Consider the following 26205-nt stretch of genomic DNA (forward strand, 5'->3'; position numbering starts at 1 on the left):
TGTCCCTCCCACACGCTTCTACCTTCACCTATCCCATGCTCCTTTCTCTCTTTGATGAAACTCTCAGCCATGTCGAGTACTTCACAACGCTGCTCCTCACAGGCAGCTTCCTCCAGCAAAAATTAACAATATTTTCACTACTAATATTATGACTCCTTTTGATAGCCGGACACTGATGTCCATTATCCTCACACCAATGCAAGAACTAACGTGGAGATCAAGGTGGGAGGATGGTGTACAACGTGCGGTGATTGCGAATTTGAATAGAGTGGAGGGGGATCTGTTGCGGCTGCGACCATGGAGATGTTATTAGGAACAGGTCCTTTCGCTGATGCTCAGCGACAAGCGCGGCTAGGTGTCGCTATCTTACAACAGTCCGCAGAGTTGGCTCGCGAAGCACTGAGGACGTTGCTGGAGGATGGCAAGGTCACTCCCCCATATACGACGATAAAACAGGGCCCCAGCGAGGGATTCATGCAGTTTCTTGATAGACTAAGGAATGCGTTAGACCTGGGAGAACTGCCAGTGGCAGCCAAAGAGGCGGTATTTCAATCATTGGCCATAGAGAATGCAAATCCAGCCTGTAAGCATATCTTGCAAACTTTGCCTCGACACGCCACCATTACCGACATGATAGAGGCATGCTGTAGGGTAGGGACACCTGAAGAACAGGCAGGATTTTTGGCCTCTGCTTTTGCTGCGGCTGTCAAGCCCTTGGTCAGTAATCGTAATTCAGGACCAAAATGCTTTAACTGTGGGAAGGTCGGTCATTTGAAGATACAGTGTAGAGTAGGAAAGCAGAGGGGAGAGACAGATATGACGCCTGCTAGGAGCGGAGGAACGGGAGGATTTACGGGCACATGAAATCGGTGTTAGAAATTTGGACATAGAGCATCTGAATGCCACTCAAAATTCCATAAGGATGGCACGCCATAGGGAAACGGGCTGATGAGCGCGGGGGGCCCGAGCGCGATGACACAAACCAGGCCTCAGGGTCAGGGTGCGTGGGTAGCGCAGCCTCTGCCACCACAGGGAGTGCCGGAGTGGACATGGCAACAATAAAGGAGGTTACCCTTACAGACTCCCAAGTGCAGTGCATTCCTACTGATATGGAAGGGCCACTGGGGTATGGACTGAGTGCACTATTATTGGGACGATCTTCCATTACCAGACGGGGTTTGTTTGTGTTACCTGGGGTAATAGACGCTGATTATACAGGTCCAATTAAAGTAATGGTATGGACACCCACTCCACCTGTGCATATCCCAGCGGGTACTCGCATTGGACAAGTCATGCCATTTAAGGCCGCCGTTCCGACGGCCAGAAATCAGATAAGGGGGGATAAAGGTTTTGGCTCAACAGGTAATGCAGATATATATTTAGCCCTGAAATCAGTAAAACAAAGCCCTTGCAGCGAGTTGCCCTAAGAGCACCAGGGGGTCAAAAGTGCGTACTTGATATGCTTGTAGACACCGGCGCTGATGTGACTATTATCAGTCAAGGTCGTTGGCCACCCTCTTGGCCCCTAGAAGACCCAGCTATACCCATAATGGGGGTCGGAGGAACTCAGACAACAAGAATAAGCAAAGAGGTGATCCAATGCCAAATGCCTGATGGTGGAGCTTGTTCAATACGACCGTATGTGCCAGTAGCGCCGGTGTGCCTGCTCGGCCGGGATGCTTTAAGTCAACTGGGTGCTTGCTTAACGACTGGGGGGACGGGTTTTCTGGGGCGGCCATTGGGGAAGGGCGACCTCTTTTGAAATTCAAGTGGAAAACGAACGACCCGGTATGGGTGGACCAATGGCCGCTCAATTCAGAAAAAATCGAGCAATTGAGCAATTAGTACAGGAACAGTTGGAGAAGGGACATATAGAACCAACAACCAGCCCCTGGAATACACCCATTTTTACCATCCCAAAAAAGAGTGGGAAATGGCGGTTACTGCATGATTTACGAAAAATTAATGAGGCTATGGAGGACATGGGTGCTTTACAGCCAGGTTTGCCATCCCCTATCATGATCCCTAAAGGGTGGGAGATTCTGATAATAGATCTGAAGGATTGCTTTTTCACCATATCCTTGCACCCTGATGACTATCCGAAATTTGCTTTTTCCGTGCCAACAACAAATAAGAACGGGCCTATGTGCAGGTATCATTGGGTAGTGTTGCCACAGGGAATGAAAAATTCACCCGCCTTGTGCCAGATGTACGTAGCATGGGCTTTGGCACCAGTGCGGAAAAAACACCCTGAGTGGATAATTTATCATTATATGGATGACATCTTGACAGCTGGACAACAATTAGAGTGTAACAAGGCTATTGAGGAGTTACAGCAGGTACTAGGGAAAGCAGGGTTACAAATTGCACCAGAAAAAGTTCAAAAAGAACCACCCTGGAAATATTTAGGATGGGAAATATCTAAAACTACAGTTAGGCCACAGAAGTTGGAGATTAGAACACACATTTCGACACTGAATGATGTTCAAAAACTCTTAGGAGATCTAAACTGGGTTCATACATTGTGTGGTCTTACGAGCGAAGACTTAGCACCTCTCATGCGCCTGTTGCGAGGAGGCGGTGGCATTGATGCCCCCAGACAGTTATCCTTAGACGCGCAGAAGGTGATGCAGATGGTCAGTGATAAGGTCATCAACGCCTACGCGCATCGATGGGACCCTGATCATTCGATAGGTTTATTAATTATAAATCATGACGAACATCCTTTCACTTTAGTAATGCAATGGGGTACAGGAAAGGGACCCGCTACGAATTCTGGAGTGGATTTTTTTAACTCTCCAACCAAAACGTACGGTTATCCCGAGGATAGAGGCGATGGCGCAACTTGTGATTAAGGGGCGTCAGAGGATCGTTGAGATATCCGGACAGGAACCTGAATATGTGGTAATTTCTTTAGTAGCTGAATACTTGCAGTGGGCCTTACGACACTCTATGGCGTCACAGATTGCACTTTTGAACTATGCTGGGACAGTTAAGGTACATTCGCCTCCGCACAAGTTTTTTAGTGTGCTACAAGTAGGACAGATTGAGGAAATTCCCGCGTTGCCTCAATGACCTGTCCAAGGGCCGACAATCTTTACAGATGCCGGGGGGAAGACACAGAAACCACCAATAACATGGTACATGGACAATAAATGGCATGATATTGTGATCACGGACTGTAAAGGGTCCACACAAAAGCTAGAATTACGAGCTGTACTAGAAGTGTTTCTCAGGTGGACAAAAGGAGGTATTAATATCGTATGTGACTCCTTATATGTGGTTGGAATCGTTCAACGAATGGAGCGTGCTTTGCTGAAGGAGGTCAGAGATGAGCAGCTGTTCACCCTGCTCCATGAACTGTTGCTCCTACTCAATGAACGGCACGATCCTTATTTTATCACCCATATTCGCAGCCATTCGGGGCTCCCAGAAGGTTTAGCTGAGGGCAATAGACGAGCTGATAAACTTGTGGCTCCTGCATGGGCCGCACCACCTCCAGATAAGTTTGTGCAAGCACGTGCCTCTCATACATTCTTCCATCAATCTGCACGAATGCTGCGCAGACAATTTGGGATCTCGGAGTCTGACGCCCGAGGTATAGTGCAAACTTGTGCTGATTGTCAACCATTTATACCTAACTTCAACCCAGGCGTCAGTCCCCGAGGGCATGGACCTTTGGAGTTCTGGCAGACTGATGTAACCCATGTGTCAGAATTTGGAAAACTGAAATTTATACACCTGAGTGTAGACTGTTATTCAACTGCAATTTGGGCAACTGCGCAGACTGGTGAATCCGGTAAACATGTACAAAGACATTTGCGATGCGCGTTCGCGGCCTTAGGCGTACCGCGTGTGATAAAGACTGATAATGGCCCAGGGTACGTAGCCCGTTCAACAGAGGTATTTCTACAGCTGTGGGGCATTACACGTGTGACTGGCACACCACATTCTCCGACGGGTCAAGCCATAGTGGAACGCATGAACCAGTCTTTAAAAAATTTGCTTCAAAAACAGAAAGGGGGAGAGCAAGGGCTGAGCCTTTTAGATCGACTGAACAAAGCCATTTACGTCCTGAACTTCCTACGCCTCCCTCAACGCTGCCTTGTACCTCCAATCGTGCGACACGGCGTAGGCCTGCAGAGAGACCTGGGGGATTTTAGGCAGGAAAATGGCATGGTAGCAGTTAAAAACGGTGTGACGGGGAAGTGGGAAGGACCGTGTAGACTATTAACCTGGGGTCGAGGATATGCCTGTGTCGTTACAGATACCGGAACCAGATGGGTACCAGCTAAGTGGATAAAGCCCTGGTTTGAGCAGACGGATTCGAATGAGTTACCCCACAACACCAACAATGATGGTGAGGGCTGAAGAAGTGCAGTGCCCTAGGTGTGGAACCTGTGACCCATGGATCCTTGTGCCTTGTGAGGATTGTCGAGGCTGGTGGTGGTTTCAAAGACCACGTGCTGCAGCCCGGTTATCTGTGTTTTAATTCTAATGTGCTGTGTGTTTTTATAAGGAATTAGGTAAAGTGATAGGGTATGCTGTCTGTTTTTAATCCGGTGTGCTGTGTATTTTAATTCCGGTGTGCTGTGTGTTTTAATAAGGAGTTAAGTAAGGTGACAGGGTGTGCTATGTGTTTTAAATCCGCTGTGCTGTGTGTTTTAATAAAGAACTAAGTAAGGTGACGGGTTTAATTCGTTTAGCTATTGCAACAGGGCATATGGAGTCAGGTTCACCTCAACACGAGCTGGCTGAACGACAGGAGATTAGGGAAGCCTACCATTCACAAGGACTGGCCAGGGTGTGGCATACAGTGCCGTTACACGGTGCTGCTGCCAGAGGTTTGGTTGGTTCCGGAGGACCAGTGGGAACAGGTAGTACGTCACTGTAGCAACAGGTTCAGTCATCTACAGCGCAGAAAGAAGGGCAAGGGTACTGATATTTGAAGATGCCACTGAGAATTAGTGTCGGGCTTATCCTCGTGATTGGAAGTTGCAGCTGAGCACAAAATTGAGAACCCTTGGTATTTCGGCTTCTTTTAATACAGCAGGATTCAATTCAGTTTACCCAACATTTAACATGTCCCTAGTGAACTTTTATGGAGACACCACAGGGGTGATGATTGATTTCTGCTGTTGGCTCAGGGTCATGGATGTGAAGATTTTGAAGGTATGTGTTGTATGAACCTTTCTGAACACTTATCATCCATTCATAAGCAGTTACGGGAGCTGAAGGATAACATGTCCAAATTAAAAGTGGTTAAAAATGGTTTTGATGATTGGTTAAGCTCATGGGGTATAACGGGATGGTTATCAGACTTACTAAAACAAGGGCTCATGCTATTGTTGGTTATATTATTAGTGATTATGGTAGCCTCGTGTGTTCTCCGCAAAGTGACTGACATGATAGAAAATGCCATGTATAAGGTCTGGCTGCCTCAAGAAGAAAAAGGGGGTATTGTAGGAGTGTATCTGAGAGAAAATGGCCATGTGAGCCAGCCTCCCTACTGTGAGAGATTAGATTAAGAGCAAAACGGGTGGTAGAAGATGGAATTAGTACATGGGAAAAATGAGAACTGAGAAAGTAGAAAACATGTTGTGCTAGTGACTAAGCAATTTACGATGCGAATTCTTGTAACCAATCTGATGTGTGAATGAACTGCATGCACAGCACGTGGACAGTGTAACTAGCTAATCAGAAATAAGCGAGTGGCGTGTATGGCTACAACGCAGGGTATAAAAGATGATGATCTGTGCTTAATAAACGGCTTCTGTTGATTCACATTGGATCGTCTGGAGTCCAGTTATTTCTCCTCAGCAACCTCTGCCATATATCTGAGCTAGTAAGCTACATATGAAACTCCTGTCACTGCTAACGCCTCGAACCATCCAGTCCATCGAATGACCGAGGGGTGGAGCGGAACTCCTCCTGATTCTTCTAGACAATCTGCTTCTCCATTATGGACATGTCAAACACTTACCTGGAAAATGAACGCCTGCGCTCCTTTTGCACCTTTTGTATTCCATCAACTCCTTAGCAAAAGCATTCGTTTGACCTTTATTACAATTAGAGTTTGACCTTTAGGACAAAACGACACCAAGAAACAAACCGTGCCCAACGTGAGAAAACGTATACTGCATGCAAGCGCAAAAGGTGCATGTCCTATTTAAAAAAAACCAGTTTAGAATTCCTGTAAGTTGAAGGGACAGTTTTAGAATTACATTTGCCTTCTTTTAGTTTTGCACGTTTGCCATCTGCAAGAAAAAAGCCTGTTGAAAAAAATACTATGTCATTTTTGCTTATGCCAGATGCACTTCAGCGTAACTGCAGTCCAGTACGCTCTCAAAATACAAAAATGAAAAAGAACAAACACAACTTCCTTGAGCCAAGTACTTACTCCTCTTCCAGTCGCTGGTGTTCTCTGTAAAACTCCTCCCTAGATAAGGGAGGAGCTTGTGTCACTGGGATGGGATCAGAATGCGCCGTTGGTACTGCTGTTGGTACCCAGGCTGATGACGTGTTTGCAGGAGCTGGGGGATATCCTGGAGGGGAGTCAGTGTAGCTGGCAGATGGCGGCTGACCAGGTGGAAACTGGGGAGGAAACTGTGGTCGTAGTGGCCCCAGTAGAAGAGGAAGTGCTTGGGGTGGTGGAGGGTACAAGGAAGGCGGAGGCGCTGGCACGAAGACTGCTGTTGATGCTGGTAGCGTTGGGGCTTGGGTGCTCTGGGTACGTTCACCACGCAGGCGTCCTCGACTGGAACTTCTAAAGAAACCCAAATACACGTGTCACCGTTTGTTACACTCTGCTCTGATTTCAGAGAGGAAAGCAAACGAAGCCGGAGCGTGGTGGCGAGCACTGCGTGTTCTCAGCCTCAGCATTTTTCTCCCTGCTTCCATTTGAGACTACGCTCATTTCTTGATCCTCACATTTGCCTCCCACATCCTCACCCCCAGCAGTTCCCTCAGTCTTCTCTCCCTGTACGCAGCTTTGCGACTGTGGATGGAGGCTGCCCGTGCTTAGGAGAGACTCCCACGTGCCAAGTGCCCACCGCTCCTCTACCAATCCTTGATACACCTCATACTTCACACTTCTGCCCTTCAAAGTACTGCACAAATAATAACTAATCTTCTCTCAAACGTCTTTGGACTTCTTCCACGTACGCTTCCTATGTTGTGGACTCATGATGATGTATTTGGCCTGTTCTCACCCCCAAATTGTTATTTTCTTGCTTACTGAATTTGAGATTTTTAGATAATCTGTGGCATGGACCCTGGCTTTTGTTTTCATTTTTCTTCAAGATTTTATAAACACAATGCACCCTTACAATCTGTCTAGAACAAATATATACCAAAAGGGAGGACTCACTTGACGCGGCAGTAATAGATCAAACAGACTCTTCTCTCTCTCTCCAACTGAGAGAAAGCAGCTTGGCTATTTGAGATGACTAAATGGAAGGAATTCAAAATTGTCATCATATAAGAACGTTGACTTTTCCAATAATTTGCTCAATCCGTATCAACTAGGTTGTTAAAAAAAGAATGCTGGAGGCCGAATTCTATGGGGAAATCAATTTCTTCAGCCCGATTCAGCCAGTAATCAAGAGGGCATCTTTCCACCTGATTCTTCAATTGTATTTCATTTGTAGATGTACTTACGGTTTCCTCAAAAAGTGTTAATTTTTCAGAGTCCTCTTTTCAATCGTGTACTGGAGTTTTACTTTAAATCATCTTAGTGCCATCACATATGCCCTTTGTCAAAGACAATTAAAATCAAGCCATTTCAAAACTAATTGGAATCACAGAATCATAGAATGTGTTGGGTCAGAAGGGACCTCTAAAGGCCATCTAGTCCAACCCCCCTGCAGTCAGCAGGGACATCTTCAACTGGATCACGTTGCTCAGAGCCTCATCCAGCCTGGCCTTGAATGTCTCCAGGGATGTGGCCTCCACCACCTCTCTGGGCAACCTGGGCCAGTGTCTCACCACCCTCACTGTAAAGAACTTCTTCCTCATGTCTAATCTAAACCCGCTCTGCTCTAGTTTAAACCATTGCCCCTCATCGCTACATGCCCTTGCAAACAGCCCCTCCCCAGCTTCCCTGTAGGCCCCCTGCAGGTACTGGAAGGCCACAATAAGGTCTCCCGATTACCACTTGTATTCTCTACAGCTATCTGGGCACACTTACCTCATTATAAATCAGCTGTTATCTAAGTTACGTGCTACGGCCTCATTTAACAGGTTACGAGCAGTAATATACTGAATTTCTGCAGAACACTTACAGGTCCCAGCCTGGTCTGCCACCCTCTGAGCGAGGTGTACGGGCTCTCGTTGGATGACCTTTCAGAGTGGGGAGAGGAAACAGAAAAAAATCCCGTTCAGTTTATCTGATGATAATTTCTGAAAAGAAATTCTAAAGTTTTAGTTACTTACCAGTCGTGGGCATTGATTGCCCTTGGGGGCCCAGAAGACTTGGTAATGCTGGTTGTCTTAGTACAGGAATCTGACAGCCCTTGTGAATAAACGCAAACAGTTGGAAAATGTTTGGAGCTCTACTAAAATACAGGACTCACTGCATATGTTGAAATAAAATTTACCTTCTCTTCCAACAAACTGCTGACTGACAGAGAGGAAGATCTAGAAAGCTCAGCAGCAGTCACCAGAGCACCAGGAGGTATAACAGTATCAGCATCGCTACAAAAAACATGAATTTTTGTTATTCAAACAGTGTTCTGATGTGCTACTGGAAGTATAAAGTCCAAGGTGAGAAAAGGCTGACTACTGTAAATGGAAACAAATAAAGAAAAAGTAATCTTCACCAGATCTACCAACTGGAAGTTGGGCGATTCCACATGAAGCCCTGAAGAGAAGTCTACGTGGAATACCGGCATTCAAAGAGACAGCTCACTGGAAACAGAATTTGTTAAGCTGGCTGCACACGGGAGGATTAGAGTACGTATAACCCACATGCTGAACCTCAGTTTTGGATGATGCAAGAACGGAAATTCTATTAGGAATCGGCTGTGTTCTAGTTCGGAGGCTGCCTGAGAGGTTCTTTTGAATTGTGAGCCCCTGTATTCAACGGTACGGCGGAGCCTGACAGCCTTCTGGACAGAGTGGCTGTTTGCATTCAAGGCATCGAGCTGAAAGAAGATAAACCCTAAACTAGAGTTCAGATTTTTCACGTGTTTTCATATTAATTCACTGGGTTGCAAAGTTAGACTGTCATGTTTGTAAATACTTCAAATGTAGTGTTTCAATGTTTGTTATCCAATCTGCATGCATCACTGACTACCCTGTGACTACTGAGGATGGCTCTGACTTATCGTCCCATTGATGGCAGAAATACTGTAGGAAAAAGTAACATGAAAACACCTGATCAATGTTACCTCCAGCTGGTTTTACACTTTTCATGAGAACATGAGATCCTCAGTACTGCACAGAAATGAATGCACTCAAGAAGGTCTGGCATAACCGAATGGTTACTTTAGGAATTCCTAGCCACTTCAAATCAGAGGGCTCCTGGGGAAGAAAGGTTCCTCTCTCGGGGTAAACCTGGACTGAACGACTGATAGGGGAACCAAACAACAAATACTTCTGAGAAGCTTCTTGCATGAGGTGTACTTCCAACTTATCAAAGTGTCCTCACTCAAAGTAAAATAAAATAGCTGGAACTGTCACTGATGTCACTAATGAATGTCACTAAACGTCACTCGCTAGCAGAGGAGCGCAAGAAGAAGAATCTAACTTCAGCGTTTCATATTCATGTTGCTCTATAGCTTTACTTACCGAGAAGGTCTATCTGGCTTTTCAGCACGGAGAGGTAGGGGCACTGCTGGAGGGAGATCAGGGACAATGACAGAAGAGGGACTTACTGGCAGCCAGGCTGCCACAGGTGACGGACCAGGGGCCAACAATGCCAAAGCAGAAGGAGAAGCCAGAGAAGCTAACGAAATCATTAGTGGCGCCTGCTGTCTGGACATTTTTGGCCGGAGCAGAGGCTGCAGGTTGCGTGTTATTGCTTGTCTCACGAGTGGTGGTGAAGGTGGTGGCGGTGGTGGCTGCCGCTGCTGTTGCTGCTGAATCCGCTTTCTGTAGCCAGTTCCACTTTTGAAGTTGTTCACAGCCTAGAGGCAGAAAAACATTTACAAAAACGTACTATGAAACGTCAGTAGATAGGCGAACAAAAACCTCCACAGAGTAAAATTACTGGTGTATTCCTGGAAATGCCACCAACCCTGAAATAAATCAACGTGTGGATACACAAACACGGGACGTTAAACAGTGTCAGTAATGATTGGCACCTCAGAGTATCTGCACTTAAAGTAATTCTGTGTTAACATAGAATTGGAAAGGGAGGCAATCACGTTAAACAAAAGTGTGACCCGAATTGGCCAGACTGTCTCTAAAGGTGTAAGCTTCTGTAATAACAGATGAAGCATTTGAAAAGTAAATTTAGCCTCATTCAATTTAGCCTTTCTTAAGGAGATGTAAAGTACTATTTTCTTCCCTTTCAGCTTTTTACAAATAGACTTTTCATGCAAACAGTTTACATCAAAGTCATCACGTTACCTGGCGTAGGCACTTGTTGGCAACTAAAGCATCAGGAGAAACATCTGCCTGATGACATGCTGGGCACGTATGTTCCTCCGATTGCAGTAATGCTGTTCTAATACCTGCGAATCATTAGAATCATCAAAATAGTTTTTAGCCAAACGAAGGAAATGTTGAGGGTTCTAATCATTTATAAAAAGACGTATATGCTTAATGGGTGAATCTGCTCTTGCCCTGAGAGCATCAAGCTATAAACGTTCAAGAGTGTAAAAAATTCCTAGTATGCAGTAAATAGCTACGCAGTTTTGGTACTTCACTATTGAACATTTGAAGATGTAGGGTAGGCTGCGTCTTGATGGTTCAACTCCTCTTTTTTTCCAGGCTCTACGGTGACAAGTCACCAACCTCAAGGTTCTTGAAAAAAACTCATCTCAAAAAAACGATAGTAGGGTTGAGTTCTGCCGGCTTTAACCAACTCTCCTGTGGAGAAGAATGTGGATTAAATGCCTAACTATCCGCTTGTTGCAGACCACAGCAAGTCACCAGAGTTGGCCACATAATTTTGTGTGAGAGAAAGACACTAAATGCATTCCCTATCTAATCCTGTAATCACCTGCACAATTACGCACTCTTCTCATAATCATCCCTCCACATCTAAAGAGGATTTAACTAAATGCATAAAAAGCAAAAAAAGCTTTCTGCCTTAATTTTCTTTCCTTTATGTGAGAAAATTCTTTTCCTACTCAGGGGATACTTAAGTAGTAAATAGAAGTGGTAACACAATCATTCAGTTCTCTCCTATTTCTGCTTTCAGAAGATCAGGTTTTGAATCAACAATCAGGGGAGTAACACCTACATTCGCCACAAAAACTGTTTCCGCAGCAGGCAATAACAACTGCATCGGTCATCGTATCTCTACAAATGGGACACAGCAACTCATCTGGAATCGGATCATCAGAGGATGAGGGTAAAAAGGGCGGCTTTTCCTTCTTTCCTCTAGCAGAAGCTTCCCTGGAGGGTGGGGTGGGGAAGGAAAAAGAAAAAAGTTAAAGATGTGGATATGAAAACTGTTCCGAGCTTTTAATTTTATCAAAGGAAGATAACGGATGGAATTATTCTCACTCCGCATTAGCCTTCTAAAACACAGGCATTTAGTTTCAACTGCCAGAGAAGGGAGGGGGGAACAATTTTCCTTCTGCAGAACTCTACCATTCATTGGATCAACTAAGAAATTAGCTCAGACTAGAAAAATCATATTTTGACGGCTAGAAATCAGGGGAAATGAATCCCAGCCCTCCTTTGCCAGAGGGTAAATATAAATTGCAGGCTCAGGATAGAGTTGGCCTTCGAGTAATTGCATTTTATAAGTGAACGAAGTCTATGTTCCAGCTCCTACCAAAGGAGATCCATGACAGAAAAACAGAAGTGCTACCGATTCCTTTTTAAGAGAACCACTCTTGTCAGCACACAGTAGCATTTTTAGTTTGGAGCAACAGGAAAACTTCAGTCTGTTTCACACATGAGATTTGATAAAAGGCAGAGGGGAAGGAAATCTCAGCCCAATAGTCCAATTTGATAAATTTTGCAAGAAGCCTTTGAAACATAAACCAGATGCAAAACGAGCTTTCTGAGAGAACGACTGCAACTGTAAACACTACGGAAATGTTTTGCAGAAATAGATTCTCAGCCTACCACACGTTTAACCAACTTCCAGGGGCACGAACAGTAGGACCACCCTGTTTTCATATTAGAAAGTATGGCAGATTTTAAGGTTAAGATACAGCGACAATGATTCCTCCCCTGCAATTACAGATGCCGGCCAACTCGGCTGCATTGCCACTCAGACATTCACTCGTGGTTTCTCTCCTTCAGTTTTTGGTCAGTCCAATTAATTCCATACTTACGCATTAATAGTTGGTATGGCGTATTTTCCAGTGTTTGTCAGCATAGCACCCTTTGTTTTGGGATCTTTCACCTCCATCGTGAAACTCCTTGGAATTCCTGTGCTCTTTTGAATTCTGGGAACAGACTCCAAACTTTTGTCCTGCTAAGAAAAGAAATGCAGACACGTCTCATCTCAAGACCCACACTTAAAGTGATCTGTCAGTGATTCTGTTAAGCGGCAACAGCCTTTCACCCTCTCCTTTTACCCAGCAGAAGGGTTGCTTGACTCAAATACTTATGTTCCTAAATGAAGATAGCCAGGATGTTCCAAAGGCTTGAGCAGTGGTTTGAACTCATCTGACATCCTTTGCCTTAACTTCAGGTTCCTTAAGGGTGAAATATCCCTTAGCTCACCATCCACTCCGAGAAGAGACACAAATCCGCTCCTCCGCCAAAGCACAGTTCAGAGGGAGATCTCAATTCAGGGCTCTGAGCCAGTCACTGGGGAAACTTAGATTCACCGTCTCTGTAGGAAGGCCGAGTTCATGCCTCACGCACATACGTTCAGTGACTAACGTTAAATGGCATGAATACGCAACCAGAGGCTTGTGTAATTAAAACATGCAAATATTCAACACATGGCGTCAGGGAATTATTTGACAGGCACATTAGAAACACAGTTAAGCTCACACAGATTGTCATATCGACCTTATGCAGAATCAGATTTTCAAATTATTGAAGCCGTCTGATTAGTAGAGACGTATTAGTTCAAATGTTCAAATTACACACTAGTCCAGATACGAGCAGGGTCTAAGGGAGTGACTCTCAGTGATCTGGACCTTCAAGCACCTATCGGTCAGATCAGCCACTCATGGTTTTGGTTTTAATGGCATTCATGCACAAAAGCAGCCAACTAGTTTCAACATTTTCTTAAATGCCTGTTTCACATACACAGCTTTTGCTCAACAGTAACATAATCCAGATGGACATCTATGAAATCACTGCCATTTACATTTCCAGAAAACTTTAGAGATCATTGACTAATTTGTTTGAACCCAAACGGTTTACAAAACACGTCCAAAACCCACAAAACATTACTGGCAATACACCAACATTCAATTATGGCGTTTAATGCACAGTAATATAAAACCAGAGAACTCTGAACACCTTGCCTCCATGCTAAGCCAGCCTGCACTGAAGAGGTTAGAGTAAGTAACAGCTTTGACCTGCTTTATGGTATGTTCCTGCATTTTTCTGAAATAGTTAAATTCTCTCAAAAGCATAAATGTGTACACCGCTTGGACGGTTTTTCACTTTTTTGAGCAAAACTTCACAGGAGTTTACAGAACCAAGTACATGTTTAAGGACAGCACTAACAGAGAACAATTTCTTTTGTTGGCTGCTTTCCAAACTATTTTTTTTTCTCAATTGTACACAATTTAATTTCTGCAGTGAGAGAGGGAAGACGTTACCAGCAGGAAGAGATCTCTCCTTCTTGGAAATGAATTCCGGCCTTTATTTTCAGAAGAAAGAACTGTCTCCTCTGCATTAGGCCCTGCCTCCTCTAATCTTTGTACTCTTTCAAGACGAGTAATTTCATTGCACAGCACTACGTCTGTGCACCAAGGGCCATCACTAGTGCTCTCCCGGCCAAAGTCACACGTTATTGAGCCAAAAATGCAAGCGATTCCATAGCCAAACATGGCATTACAACAGTTTCAGAGGGACACATCTGCTATTGTGCCACACAGACACATTGGTATAATCTTAGAAACAACTGGGCACATTTTCACAATTCACAGTTTGTGTTCAACCAAATTAGATTGCGCTCTCCACTGCACATATACTACAATTTATGAAATTGTGCAGCATTCAAAGAATGGTTCCGTGACTACCATCACTAGAAATTCAAAAATAGGGATGCAATTGTCCACGTTACAGAAACACTTCTATTTTGGCTGTTCAAAACCCCCCTTAAATGTCCACAGCTTACAGACAAATCAAGTCTTCCGTAAAAATTGTGTTTGTTTCCAACGCAAAATAACAAAACTTATCAAAAATGGTAGACAGCTAAAGTGCTGCTCCTCTGGGTCCTGAAGAAGACCAATACTACAACATCATCTTGAGGCTGATAAGGTACTCTGCTTTTATCTTCCAAAATGGGAACTACTCTTTACAGGATGGTATCAAAATATACACACATTTTAAAGTTAAAGTAAATACTTTAAATTAGTAGAAATTTTATTAAAGTCTTGTTCAAATTACAAGTGCTAGCCAGATACAGATGACAGTATAAGATTTAAAAGTACAAAGAAAATGCTTTTTTATTTTTTAAGTATTTGACGAGAATATTCATATACCTTAGTAAGCTGGGCCACAGAAATAGATGCAGGAGAGTCACCAATCTGTTCACAAGAAAAGAAACACACAGTCGAGTTCTACAATCAAAACACTGCAATAGCTAACCTCTACTGTAGTCCCAAAGCCTGCACTATAGCCTCTGACTGTCACTGAAAGCGGCATTTCCAACCCACTGGAACTTGTATTTGTTCAAAGCAAAGCCCAGACCTATGACAGCTTAAGAGTGTGGTTAATGAGGTTAATGAGAAGAAACTACAATTACCAAACCCATTTGAGATCAGCTTACTGCTCCAGAATATCTCAGAGAGCGACCCTTCTCAAATGTTCACGACTGCTTAAAAGTCAAAGGGGTAAGGAAGCTGTCAATTTCCAGCTAAAGAGCATTCAGAAAATAAATTCAAGTTTATTCAAGAAGGAAGCAGCACTACAGGAAACTTATCTTTGGTGTAGTTTGAAAATTAATCGGTTCATGTCTCATCATTTATAAATGCACACGGTTACACTTTGGTGAAGACAGCAGGTGCCTGTCAAAATAAAGCACCGGCATATCAGCCCCGAAACGTGAACTCTGCCTCTCCTGTCACTACGTTTAAAAAGGCCAAACTCACCATACCCCACGAAACCCAAATAAAAACACCAGTCCAAAACATCAGCCATAAAAGTAACACACCACCTAGTCTAGAAAAAAATTTACTGCTCCAATTATTGAAATAAAGGTGTTTACCAGGACAGAGCAGACACTGAGAAAACTGATTTCTTGTATTTTATTAGACCACAAGCCATACTAACCAAATCAGTTTGGGAAGTGTGAGAAATTAGTCTAGTCTGCCAATGAGTCGCTTTTTGTAAAATATGAAAGCTTACAACGTGTAAGCCAAGGTGTGCTAGCTTTGTGGAGCTCCCCCCAGCCCCCACCTCTGCGCAGACATGAAATAAACACCCGTCTCCACTCCGTGTGTGGCTCAGCTCTTCGCACACCCAGATTTGGGCCAACAGCTTCATGCTCCGTCTGCCACTCTCTTTCCCATGCGCAAAACAGGCCCGTGCTCTCTCACGGCAGGCACAATCACCACCGTTTTGCAGTTTTTCAGAGAGTGGGAAGGTGCTCTGTTGGAGTCTAGCATTAAACAGTCCTGTACGGACCAGGAACTGAAACAGAACCGTTCATAAACTATTAAGTAGTTCCGGTATTTTTTTAGGGAGCAGTTATTATATGGCCTGCAGGCAACAGTCTGATTTCTTAAAGGTGGCGATAGCACTCCTTTCTACTAAACAGTTATCAAACGCAGGCAATAGATAATTCGTGTACTAGTTAGTACATCTGCCCAACAGCCATCTTCCTCTTCCAATGATCCTACATTCTCGTGACTTTTTTTTTCCCCTCTAAATTTCTACTGAAGTATTTCCTGCTAGTCCCTCAAATCAATCAAGCAGAAACAACACCTCCATGAAACTTTTACACGCCCTAAGGTAATACTGCAGAAGAACCGGGGGGAAAAAATCCAAACCCAACAAGCCATCGCAACCCTCAAAAACCTAGAACCGACAGTGAATTTATTAACTCCCATTTCAAACACAAGACTAGACAGAAACTCACATGACGCACGTGGGAAAGGGCAACAAAAATAGCAGGAAAAGGCTAGTCGTGCTGCTGGAACGTTACGTGTAAATTACAGCGGTTTCCTAAAATCCGATTGCTTGGCTGAACTAAACATTCAGCCAGGAAGGATCACGGTTGTGCCTGACGGTGCTAAAACAATGGGCCTGGCGCTGCGTTTCTGCAGCCTTTAAGGACAAGCCCTAACTAGAAATCCTCGCAGTTACCAAAACAGTAATACTAAACCAAAACGGAGGCACTTTCTTGCTTTGGCTGTAGTAACAGTAGGACAGCAGCGCAAATTTGGACATATAGAATGACAGCTGATATAAGAGCGAGACAAGGAAGAAATACTCAAAGTAAAACCTTTTGTGCATCCTGTTCAGAAAAATCATGACTAATTTTAATTTTGCTGCTTTACTGTTCAACAGTGATTGGCAAGCTTTTTGGTGATTTCTTCCTCCCACACTAAGATCCAGGTTCGTCTTTGAAATACATGCAGAAATACAGGTATTTAAAAAACCCAACCGAAACAAAAAGCCCACGCTTTGAACCAAGAGTGAGTTAGCTTTAAGAATAAAGTTAATTGTGTCTCCAACACCAGAAGCACCCGAGGCTGCAGTGCTTTTACAGGGAGAGAGAGAGAGAGGATTTGTAAAGAGCGATGCAAGGCTTCCACCCTCCCCACGGCTACCCACAACCCAAATCAGGTCCAGGCAGAGCAAACTAGAAGGGAAAGTTTCTGCTTCGTCTTTCATTTACTTTAAGTAGTTCTAGCTAACGCTGAGGCTTCCCTCCCACTCCAGGATTTTTCCTTTTCTTGGAGACATCTGTGCTAGCGGATGGCGAAATGCTACTCAGAAACGTGACACAGACACGCCAGGGAAGACGCGAGGCGAAAAGAACGTTAACCTTCTTTTGGAACATGTGATTTGTGTTTATGCACATGCTAGTAAACAACAAGAAAAATAACCCTTTTCAAGAAATAAAAACTCGTCTGAATTTGATGAAATACTATAAACGTGGTTTACATAAATGCATGAAATTAACTACTTGGGTCACTGGGCCAGTAAACTAACTCGAACTCACAACGCGAGGCATTCATGCATTCATGGCCAAAAAGGAATTCGAACCACTCGGTGACAGAATTACAGGTGTCAGATTAAGACGTAGTGGTTTTAGACCTACATACAACAAGCTTACAGTTTTAAGTTGATTGGATACTATTCCATGAGCATCAGAGGCTGCATTCTTCGCAGAACACAGAGCCAGAGTTCATCTGTTTCTAGATTTAGGTGATCCTAACAGCTTATCAAGGCATCAGATCCAGCGGTCCAGGGTTAGTGTAATGGCTCACACCACAGCAGTGAAGTACTTAAAATAAAGATGAAAAATGAAATCCACCAAATAGTGTTTTTTATGCTGTAGGGACTATTTTGAAATGTGTAGTTACGCATAGCATTCAACCCAAGTGGCAAATCAAGATCTAGACCATTACCAGTCAAGTATTTCCTTGTGTTACTTAATTCTATTTCAGCAGCCGAATGACAGTGTTTTCAAACCTGAAGAAAAATGCTGCGCCTTTTCCAAACGTAAAAAAGTGAGATTGTGATTTTACATACCGCTTTTGATGTTCCACTCACTGGCTCAGTTCGACTTCTAGAAGAAGAAAGAAAGGTGATCAGAATTTAAAATAAAGCACTTGTGCCCAGCATCAAGCAGCAAAAACAGATTATAAAAACGGATTGTCAAAACATTATGTTCTGATAGTCTACTGAATGTGGAAATTTATTCGTATACATAAACTGTTCTCTCTTGTACACTCAGTGCAAAGAAAAAAAAAACCCAGATCACATTTCACCTTTGTCACAAATTACTCCAAGACTTACAGATACAGAACACAACAGCACAAGAGGAAGTCCTCAGGTATTTTGTCTCTGCTACCTAAGTATCAAACCCATGATGTCTGTCCTATATTTTGTGTTCTTAAATAATCAACCATCAAAACAGGAAGGTAACGTTAGCCAGTCTGTATATCCCTAGTATCACAAATAGGGCCATACACAGTACTTTAGTTTCTAAGCAAGAACAGTGATGGTCTAGACCCTTCAAAGTGCACCTTTCCTTAAGCGAACCAGAAATCAGTCATCCGACAAAGACATAACAAAAATGTCAGCAGCAGAGTCTTTACAAGAGCGTTTCTTTGTGGAAGCCCAAGCACTGTGCTCAGACGGCTACCATATTTAGCCACTAAACGTGTTACATATGCTATGTGGATTCAAAATAGTACTAGAAATGTCACCTGACAGCAGTTTCTAGAATTTTGTTCAATTGAGGAGTCCCGGGACAAAAGAAAATAGCGGCCTCGATTGCCAGAATTTGTTTTAAGATGATCTTGAAAATGCTACAATATTTTAGGAACCATTTATTACGTTTGAAAACTTGCTGAGACTCCACATACTCATTGATCCGTATCGCAGAGGCAATTCAAAGGCTGCTGTGGAATTCACGTACAAAGAGAAAGGCTCGTGCTTCCTGCCACTGCTAGACCACCACCAGGCTCACAATTACAGCCACACAGCTCCCGAAGGGGAGCAAGTACAAGGAAACACTGTCAATGACCACCCAATGGTTTCTTCATCCACTTACCTCGAAGAACATACTACAAGGTGAGTAACACATTTTTGAAGGCCTCTCCACCCTTACAGCGTACGTTCATCATTCCCAAACTTTAGCCCCTCTGCAGTGGCTTCTGCAATGTTTCCAGCTGGAGGAACAGAAAGCTCATCTGCCTGGTGAATTGTCAATGCTAGAACAGCAGTGCCATTCTTCCCTTATTCCCACGTACAGGTATTTACCTGATCTTTGAAGCTAGCAGCATCTATCCTCTCATTGTGGGGCAGCATTACAATACCAGGAGAGGGTGCCGTCCAATCAGAAACGGAGGATGCACTGACAACGCAGCACTAAGCATACACGTTTTAATTAACCCCCAGTGTTTAGAAGCACAACTCTGTGGCCTCCAGAATTACTAGGGAGTACCTGAAAGCACTGCAACAACTACGGCAGTAACATGCCCAAAGCTGACATGCAGAGCCACGTAAATTCAGGGGGTTTTGCTTGCAGACACTTCATGAGTACCAGGATGCTGCTGTACTGTTGGTGCGAGACACGCTGTAACTCATCACTCTACTCTGTTGAGAACCAACACTAGAAAGACATGGCAAAACCACAATTTAATAACATCTTTTAATTGTGGGGGAGAGGCATATCTTTAAGAAGGCCGGAAAATATGACCATTCAAACAACGCTAATGTAGCTGACATAGAACGGGTCTGTATGAATGCAGAAATGACAGCAATAATCCTGTAGTCGGGAGTGCATTTGAGTATCTGTAATTTTAATCAATACACCCGATTCTCTGTCCTCCGTAAATCTTAGGAATACAGAATTAAAACCTGGAGCACAGACATCAGCTTAGGGTAAAAACAGACTTAGAAAGATAACTAGTAACATCTGGTAACCTGCTCAACTGCTTACTGAGTTTCAAGTTTGGAAAGGATTAACTATTCCTTCATCGTACTCACACAAAAGGCTTTAGGACACTGTTCTTCTTCTCTGGCCTTAAATGGACATTGTCTTTAGGAAACTACTAGGAATCCTTTATGAATGAAACTTCTTGTTTGCATTGCTCGCCAGCTGGCAACCCTGGGTCTTTCCTCTATAGCTAGTATGCAAAAAACCCAGATTTGGGCCGTAAGAATACCCTCCAGCCCAAATGCAAGAAATAGTCAAACACTGAGACGCAGGCTCTTCTGAGATGGGAACAAATCCTAAGATGACACTACAATGTGTATCTGCCTGTACTATAAAAGCAATAAAAGCAAACACATATAATAAGGAATTTCTCCATATGGAGATCCATGTAGAGACCATGGGTCTCCGAACAATCAGCCCCAAGAACAAACCCAGTAGAGGCATCTGAAAAGTTACAATTGGTGGAGTGTGAACCCCATGTCCCAACAGCACTAAAAATGTCAGCCTGCTTTGGGGCAGACACATTAAAATCTAGTCTATGACAACAAAAATTAACAGCAGCTTTAACAAGAAAGATACAAGCTGAAAGCCCCTGTAAACTAATATAAATTTAAAAAGCTATCACACCAAAACCCCTTAGAAAGAATACAATGGTTTATGGATACTTACCTAACAGATGTTTTGCTGGTAGCTTTAACTCCTCCAACAGGGATTCTTCTGACAATCACCGATGAGTTCTTAGGAATCAGGGCATTGTCATCTGTGTATTCTGAAAACAAGAGAAACACAGGAAAAAACCCTAGTCCATTCATAAGGATTAAGGATTAAGGATTAATACGTAATTACACAGCACTTCAGAGAATCCCTTGACAGATAGAAAAGCAAACTTTTGTATGTCACATCGCGCTTTTATCGTCTCAACACACTAACAGTACATTGCAAGAAATCTTCAGGTTTGAGAACCAAACACATACAGCAAAATTTGTCTCCTTTTTTAAAAAAAGTTGGAATGCCAACAGCAAAACGGTCTCAATGGTCACTAAAAGAGAGTCTGCTAATGCATGAGGTTCTGTCCTGATCTAACTCAAGTTGCTTTTGCTTCTGTTAGGCTACAAAGCCAACAGATCTCCGGAGCAGAACAACCCACAGCAAAGTCTCACCTGCATAAACCAGAGTCTAAAGTCTGTCTAGCTTGCCCTGCAACAAAACAGGCACCGAGCTAAAGCATGAAAACGCCATTGCTTCCATAGCTGTTAACTCAAACGATTCACCTAATGCCACCAGTGCTCAAGACTGACGGAACGCAGAAGAGACCCTGCCATCTCTGTCTTGGAGCATCTTCCACCAACAACCACACTTCTCGGCCTCTCAGTGCTTTACATTTGAATGGAACCCAAACTGGCAGTGCTAGAATTTGCATCACAGAACTTTTGGCCTTTTTTGAGCTTGCTTTCACAAGTAGGGCAGAATTGGCTCAAACTAAAGTGGTATCTCCCCTCTGAAGCTAATCATCTCCTTTGAATTAAACGTGAAGTGACGGGAACTCTTTCAATTCCCTTCTTGCAGAGCAGAGAGACTCAAACAAAACTACACACGAAGACAGCCTCTAAAAGCCTTTAGAAAACAGTGTGTGCCTGACGCTACCCGTGCTTTGCCTTGGCTTACACCCTGTCAGTCTTTTGAAATGGAGGAAAGCCTTCTGACCTTTTACATACGACCCAAAAAAACCTGCCCTTACTACCTGAGACACTGGGACTGAGCAAGCTTAAAATGCAAAGCCCTTCCCATGAGAATGGTTGTCTATTGTACTTACAGCAGCTGGATATGACTAACTGTTTTAAAGCACTACCAACAGCCATTCCCCGTCATCTGCCTACAGTTTCAAATGCTAAAAGCCCTTACCTTTGCAGAACGATGGCCTGAAAACCAAAGATACTGGATATGAAGCCAAGCTCTGTCAGGGAGATTTTGCTCAGGGATCAGACCCAAAATAGGAATAGTTCACAATTTATGCATCATTTTTCAGTATATTCTTCCTATGGGCATGACTTCCTTTGGAGTTAGCGGGAGTTTGTTTTGAAGACATCGCATCACAGCATTACTAAAACCGTCAAGTGCGTGCTGTTAACACTGAACTCGAGCAAGTTCCGAGCTGCAGAGACAGTCTTAGAAGAGCACTCTTCTTCCTTAAAACTAATCACCCAAGAGCGTTCAGAGTCCCATTTTTGGTTTTATACTTTTTTGTCTTTTGCCTGATAAGCAGAATAGCACATTCTCCAAGGGGTTTGAGACAGAATGTTACAGGGCAGGAAAGAGTACTCAAGAAACCCGAGTTCTGGAGTTTACTGTTCTACCACGATATTGTGAGAACATCTATGATAAGAAATTCAGATCAAATTAAAAGGAGGCAAGTTTAAATGCGCTATTCTTGAGTATGGGCTTTTTGAAGGGAATTCTGCCCTTACAGAACACGCCTCTAGAGTAAGCGTGGAAGAGGACATCCCCCCACCCCCTCTGTAAAATAGGTCCCAACCATCCCTTTGCCTTCCCGGCATCTCTAAAAGCATCATCTCATATTTTTCCACTGAGCTTTAAAATCCTGTTTACTTTTACCTCATACTAGCTTTGCTTCTATTACTAGATTTCCATTGTGAAAAGTGGCAGCTACAGAACTGTAAGAGCTTGGAGTACTCAGAAAAATCTGAACAAGGAGGCCATCTTCACTCAAGCTTCACTTTGTTCTTTCCAAGAGCATTTCAACATTTTGGCAGGACTGCTGCACAGACAAAGGTATAAAATGCAATACTGTATGTCCGCATATAGGAATTCCAAACATCCCACTGAGGCAGAAAATCCCGGTCTGGTTTTTTTTCCCTTTTTTTTCTGAAGGTGAGTTTAAGCATCTACATCCGACGAATAACAACTGGAAGTAACGGTTATGCATATCAACCAAAAAAGTTGGCATTCATACATATTACACCAAAACGTATTCCCTAGCTGTGCTCTGAAAACCACTGGGGTATTTTGGTGTTTTCGCATGGAAAACACCCTTACCTTCACTAAGTATCTGTGCCACTAGTGTACCAAGTTTAAAAGATTACACACATTTTACAAAGGTCAAAGTGCAACACAGCCTACCTAGAGGAGGATCGTGTCACTGCCACACACGACTGATGCTCTTTGAAGCAGGAAAGTTGGCCCCTTTCGGCCCTTTAGGAAAGCCCCTTTAGGCCCTTTAGGCAAAGCCCCTTTTGGCAACCCCATGTTTAAGGGAACCTAGTGAAGCACATGCTTTTTCCTCACTGCCCTGAGGCCCCGCGCCCCCACGCACCTTCTTCGGTCTGGGCGTTGCTGATCTGCAGGTCACAGTTGGCCGCCTTCAGCTTCTCACGGCCCATGATCCGGCACTTGAGGTCGCGGAGGGAGATGTGGAGGCCGTTGAAGGTGACTATATCGTACTTCAGCTTAGAGAAGAACTTATAATGGACAGCAGACATGGTCGGGGCCAGGCGGTGCCTGCTATGCAAAGGCATCTACCACAGCAGATGGCGTCACGGCCTCCACACCGCGTCAGGGCCCACGGCGGCGTGGGGCAGGGCCCACTGAGGGGCCGGGGCCAGCAGCACAGGCTGAGGGCGAGCGGGCCGGCAGTGCTCAGGGGCTGTGGCGCTCTGCCATGGCCAGGCCCCGCAGCCTCAGGCAGACTCGGCTGGGGGAGGCCTCAGGAAGGCCCCGCCTCCCAGCCCCACAAGGTCTCCAGCCTGGGGCTGTCAGCAATGGCGCTGGGCTGTGGCGGCGGGGCCAGCCCGGCTCCTCCCGGCAGCCCAGGCGGAGGGTGGGCGAGGGGGAGCGGCCCCCGTGGCCCTGGCTCGGCCTCCCCTCCCTCTCTGGCAGCAGACAAAACCAGTATCTGATGAAACACAACAAATTTATTCCATGAACTGGGTGCGGAGAGCACAGCCCCGCAGCTCGGGGCTGGCACCGGCTGGGGCTTTGCTGGGAAAAACCAGGCGAGAGTCACCCTGACGTCCCACACACGTACCTCGTGCCGGGACCTGCCAACCCGTCCCTCTGCCCAGCGCCCCCACGGGATGCAGAAAGCAGCGCTGCTGGCCCTGGTGTGGTCCTGAGCCATGTCGCAGCAGACGAGTCCTTAACCAGCAGGCCTATCATGTTAAACTGACATTTGAGAAGTGATGAGACCCTAGTGGTGCACGAAAGCCTATTTTAAAAGTCGAGTTCTGTACAGGACTGCCATGGAAATTGACTCTTTGGAAAACAGTCTGTTCCCCCGCTCAATTTGCCAGCAGTCCAACAAACCCACGCTCGGATTTCTGTGCCTCGGCCTACCTTCCTTGCCCGCTAGAGTCTTGCAGGGCATTACCAGCTCAAGTGATCTAGCCCCAAAGGTAACCCTACTGAGGCGAGATCTTTCTATGAGAAACAACATCTTTCAAGGTCCTGAACATAATGGCACAGGAGGGATAAAAACCTTTTCCCGTGTCTAATTGAAAACACCTGGGTAAGTCCGGCTGCTGGCAGGAAACACCCCAGAATTGCCCCTAGATTGTCAGCAAATCAACAGTCAGGGATGGAGCACCAGCCACATCCCTTGCCTTTGGGGATTCACAAAAGCCCAAGCCTGCTGGTGAAGTCGTTACTCACAGGAGTCATTCCCCATTGCGGCCATGGCTCCTCGTCAGGAACAGAACAGAGGGGAAAGCTCTGGGTGACAAAGGATGCCAGGACGCGCTCCAGAAAGAGAAGATCAGCGCCAATCCCCTCACCTGAGTGCAAAGAAATAGTTACACCCCTACAAAATAGTTAAAAAAAGAACCCCAAGCCAAACCCACAGCACAGCATCCCCCTCTACAACCGTTTCAGCGGTAGTTACAACCGCTGCACAGCTGCAGGCTGAAGGCCCTGCTGGCCCTGTCACAGGACTCTCACTGACAGCAGTTACCAAGGCCCTTTTGGAAGACTGCACTGTGCGTCACCTTCACTGGAGAGGACACGCTGCTTCCCTGTGGCTGCCTTTAGCAGCAGAGCCCTCTGGTTCTCCAGCCCACACTTTCCCACCTTGGATGCAGGAGGGACCGGCTTTCAGCCGCTGCTTTAACAGCTGCCTTTGCTGTGCTCCTCTGCTGTCTCCCTTCCCGCCGCATCAGTCAGGGTGGGCTTCTTGTCATTCCAGACTGAGCCCCCAGCACATGCTAAAGAAACAACAATTAGCAAATAGGAACTCTACCCATAGCGCCTATCTGGACAGCCTATCAAGGTGTAATAGCTCATCCTACCCTTCCCAAGGTAGAGACCAGCCTATACTTTGATCCCGTATCTACCTACTGTACCATCTGTCCTAAAGCTCAAATCGTAATTACCTTTGCAAGAGGATGGCCGTTGAGGAGCAGTGGGCAGTAAACCATCACTGGTTGGAAAAAAGTAGCCAAGCAAGTGGCAAAGGAAGGAGCCGAGTTATCCCGAAGGCCAGCTCAGCCCAACAAAGCTCAGGGAGCTTTGGTCCTCCCTGTCTCCCTCGCAAAGCTAGAAATGGTGCTTTCACCATCAAGCTCCTGTGGGATAGAAGGCAAACTTTTCAGGCAGCAGCTGTGTCCTGCCGCATAGGCTCTGAACTAGCCCTGCTGAAAAAGCTGACCAGCACATTGGGCTACAAAGAAGCAGCTCCTCCGTAAAGATGGCTTCCGAGACACGCGCAAGAGAACTTGACCAGCAGTGAGCTCACCTATGCAAGTGGGTTTATTTTTACAAGAAACCAGACGGAAACGAGCTGAAAGCCGCCAAGGTGCAACGAAAGAGTGCAAACTCAGCTACTAAATATGAATTAAGCGTGCTTGCAAAGCGGGTCACATCAACAACTCCTCCAAAGTGAATGGTAACAGGCGACCTCATCGCCAAAGCCAATAGGTCTCCTAGACTGTGACAATGCATATGTGAATCGCCTTAGGGTGGCACATAAGGGAGCAAGAATTGTAACACGGGGTCCTTCTCGGGCTCCCAGCCGAGAGGCGCCTTTACGGCTGGCAATAAGAAAGGGGGTTTAGCTAACGTGTACGTCTGCTGCCTTCTTCCCTGTACCCACGCAGGAACTAGAAGAGAAGAAAAGTGCAAGCGTTTTACCATTTCTGTAGAAGTTCAGGTCAACATTTAAACAGCCAAAGCTCTGAAGCATTACACTGACCCTTACTTAGGGTCCTTAGGTTCCTACATGGGACCCCTTACTTAGACTTCTTTTGTCTCCCTTTGAGAGATAA

The 26205-nt window shown here is 44.9% G+C and overlaps 1 protein-coding gene across 1 annotated transcript; it reads right to left on the reverse strand.

Moving 5' to 3' along the window:
- Positions 1–4083: 4083 nt before the first annotated feature.
- On the reverse strand, positions 4084–23430 carry LOC141736685 (E3 ubiquitin-protein ligase RBBP6-like). The gene is made up of 4 exons (XM_074571243.1): positions 23265–23430; positions 20603–20702; positions 17959–18055; positions 4084–4149 (listed from the first exon to the last, which is right to left on the reverse strand). Exons 1-4 carry the CDS (start codon positions 23428–23430, stop codon positions 4084–4086), a joined length of 429 nt encoding a protein of 142 aa, XP_074427344.1.
- Positions 23431–26205: the final 2775 nt, after the last annotated feature.

The sequence above is a fragment of the Larus michahellis genome (genome assembly GCF_964199755.1).
Source record: "Larus michahellis chromosome W unlocalized genomic scaffold, bLarMic1.1 SUPER_W_unloc_1, whole genome shotgun sequence".
Taxonomy (NCBI): domain Eukaryota; kingdom Metazoa; phylum Chordata; class Aves; order Charadriiformes; family Laridae; genus Larus; species Larus michahellis.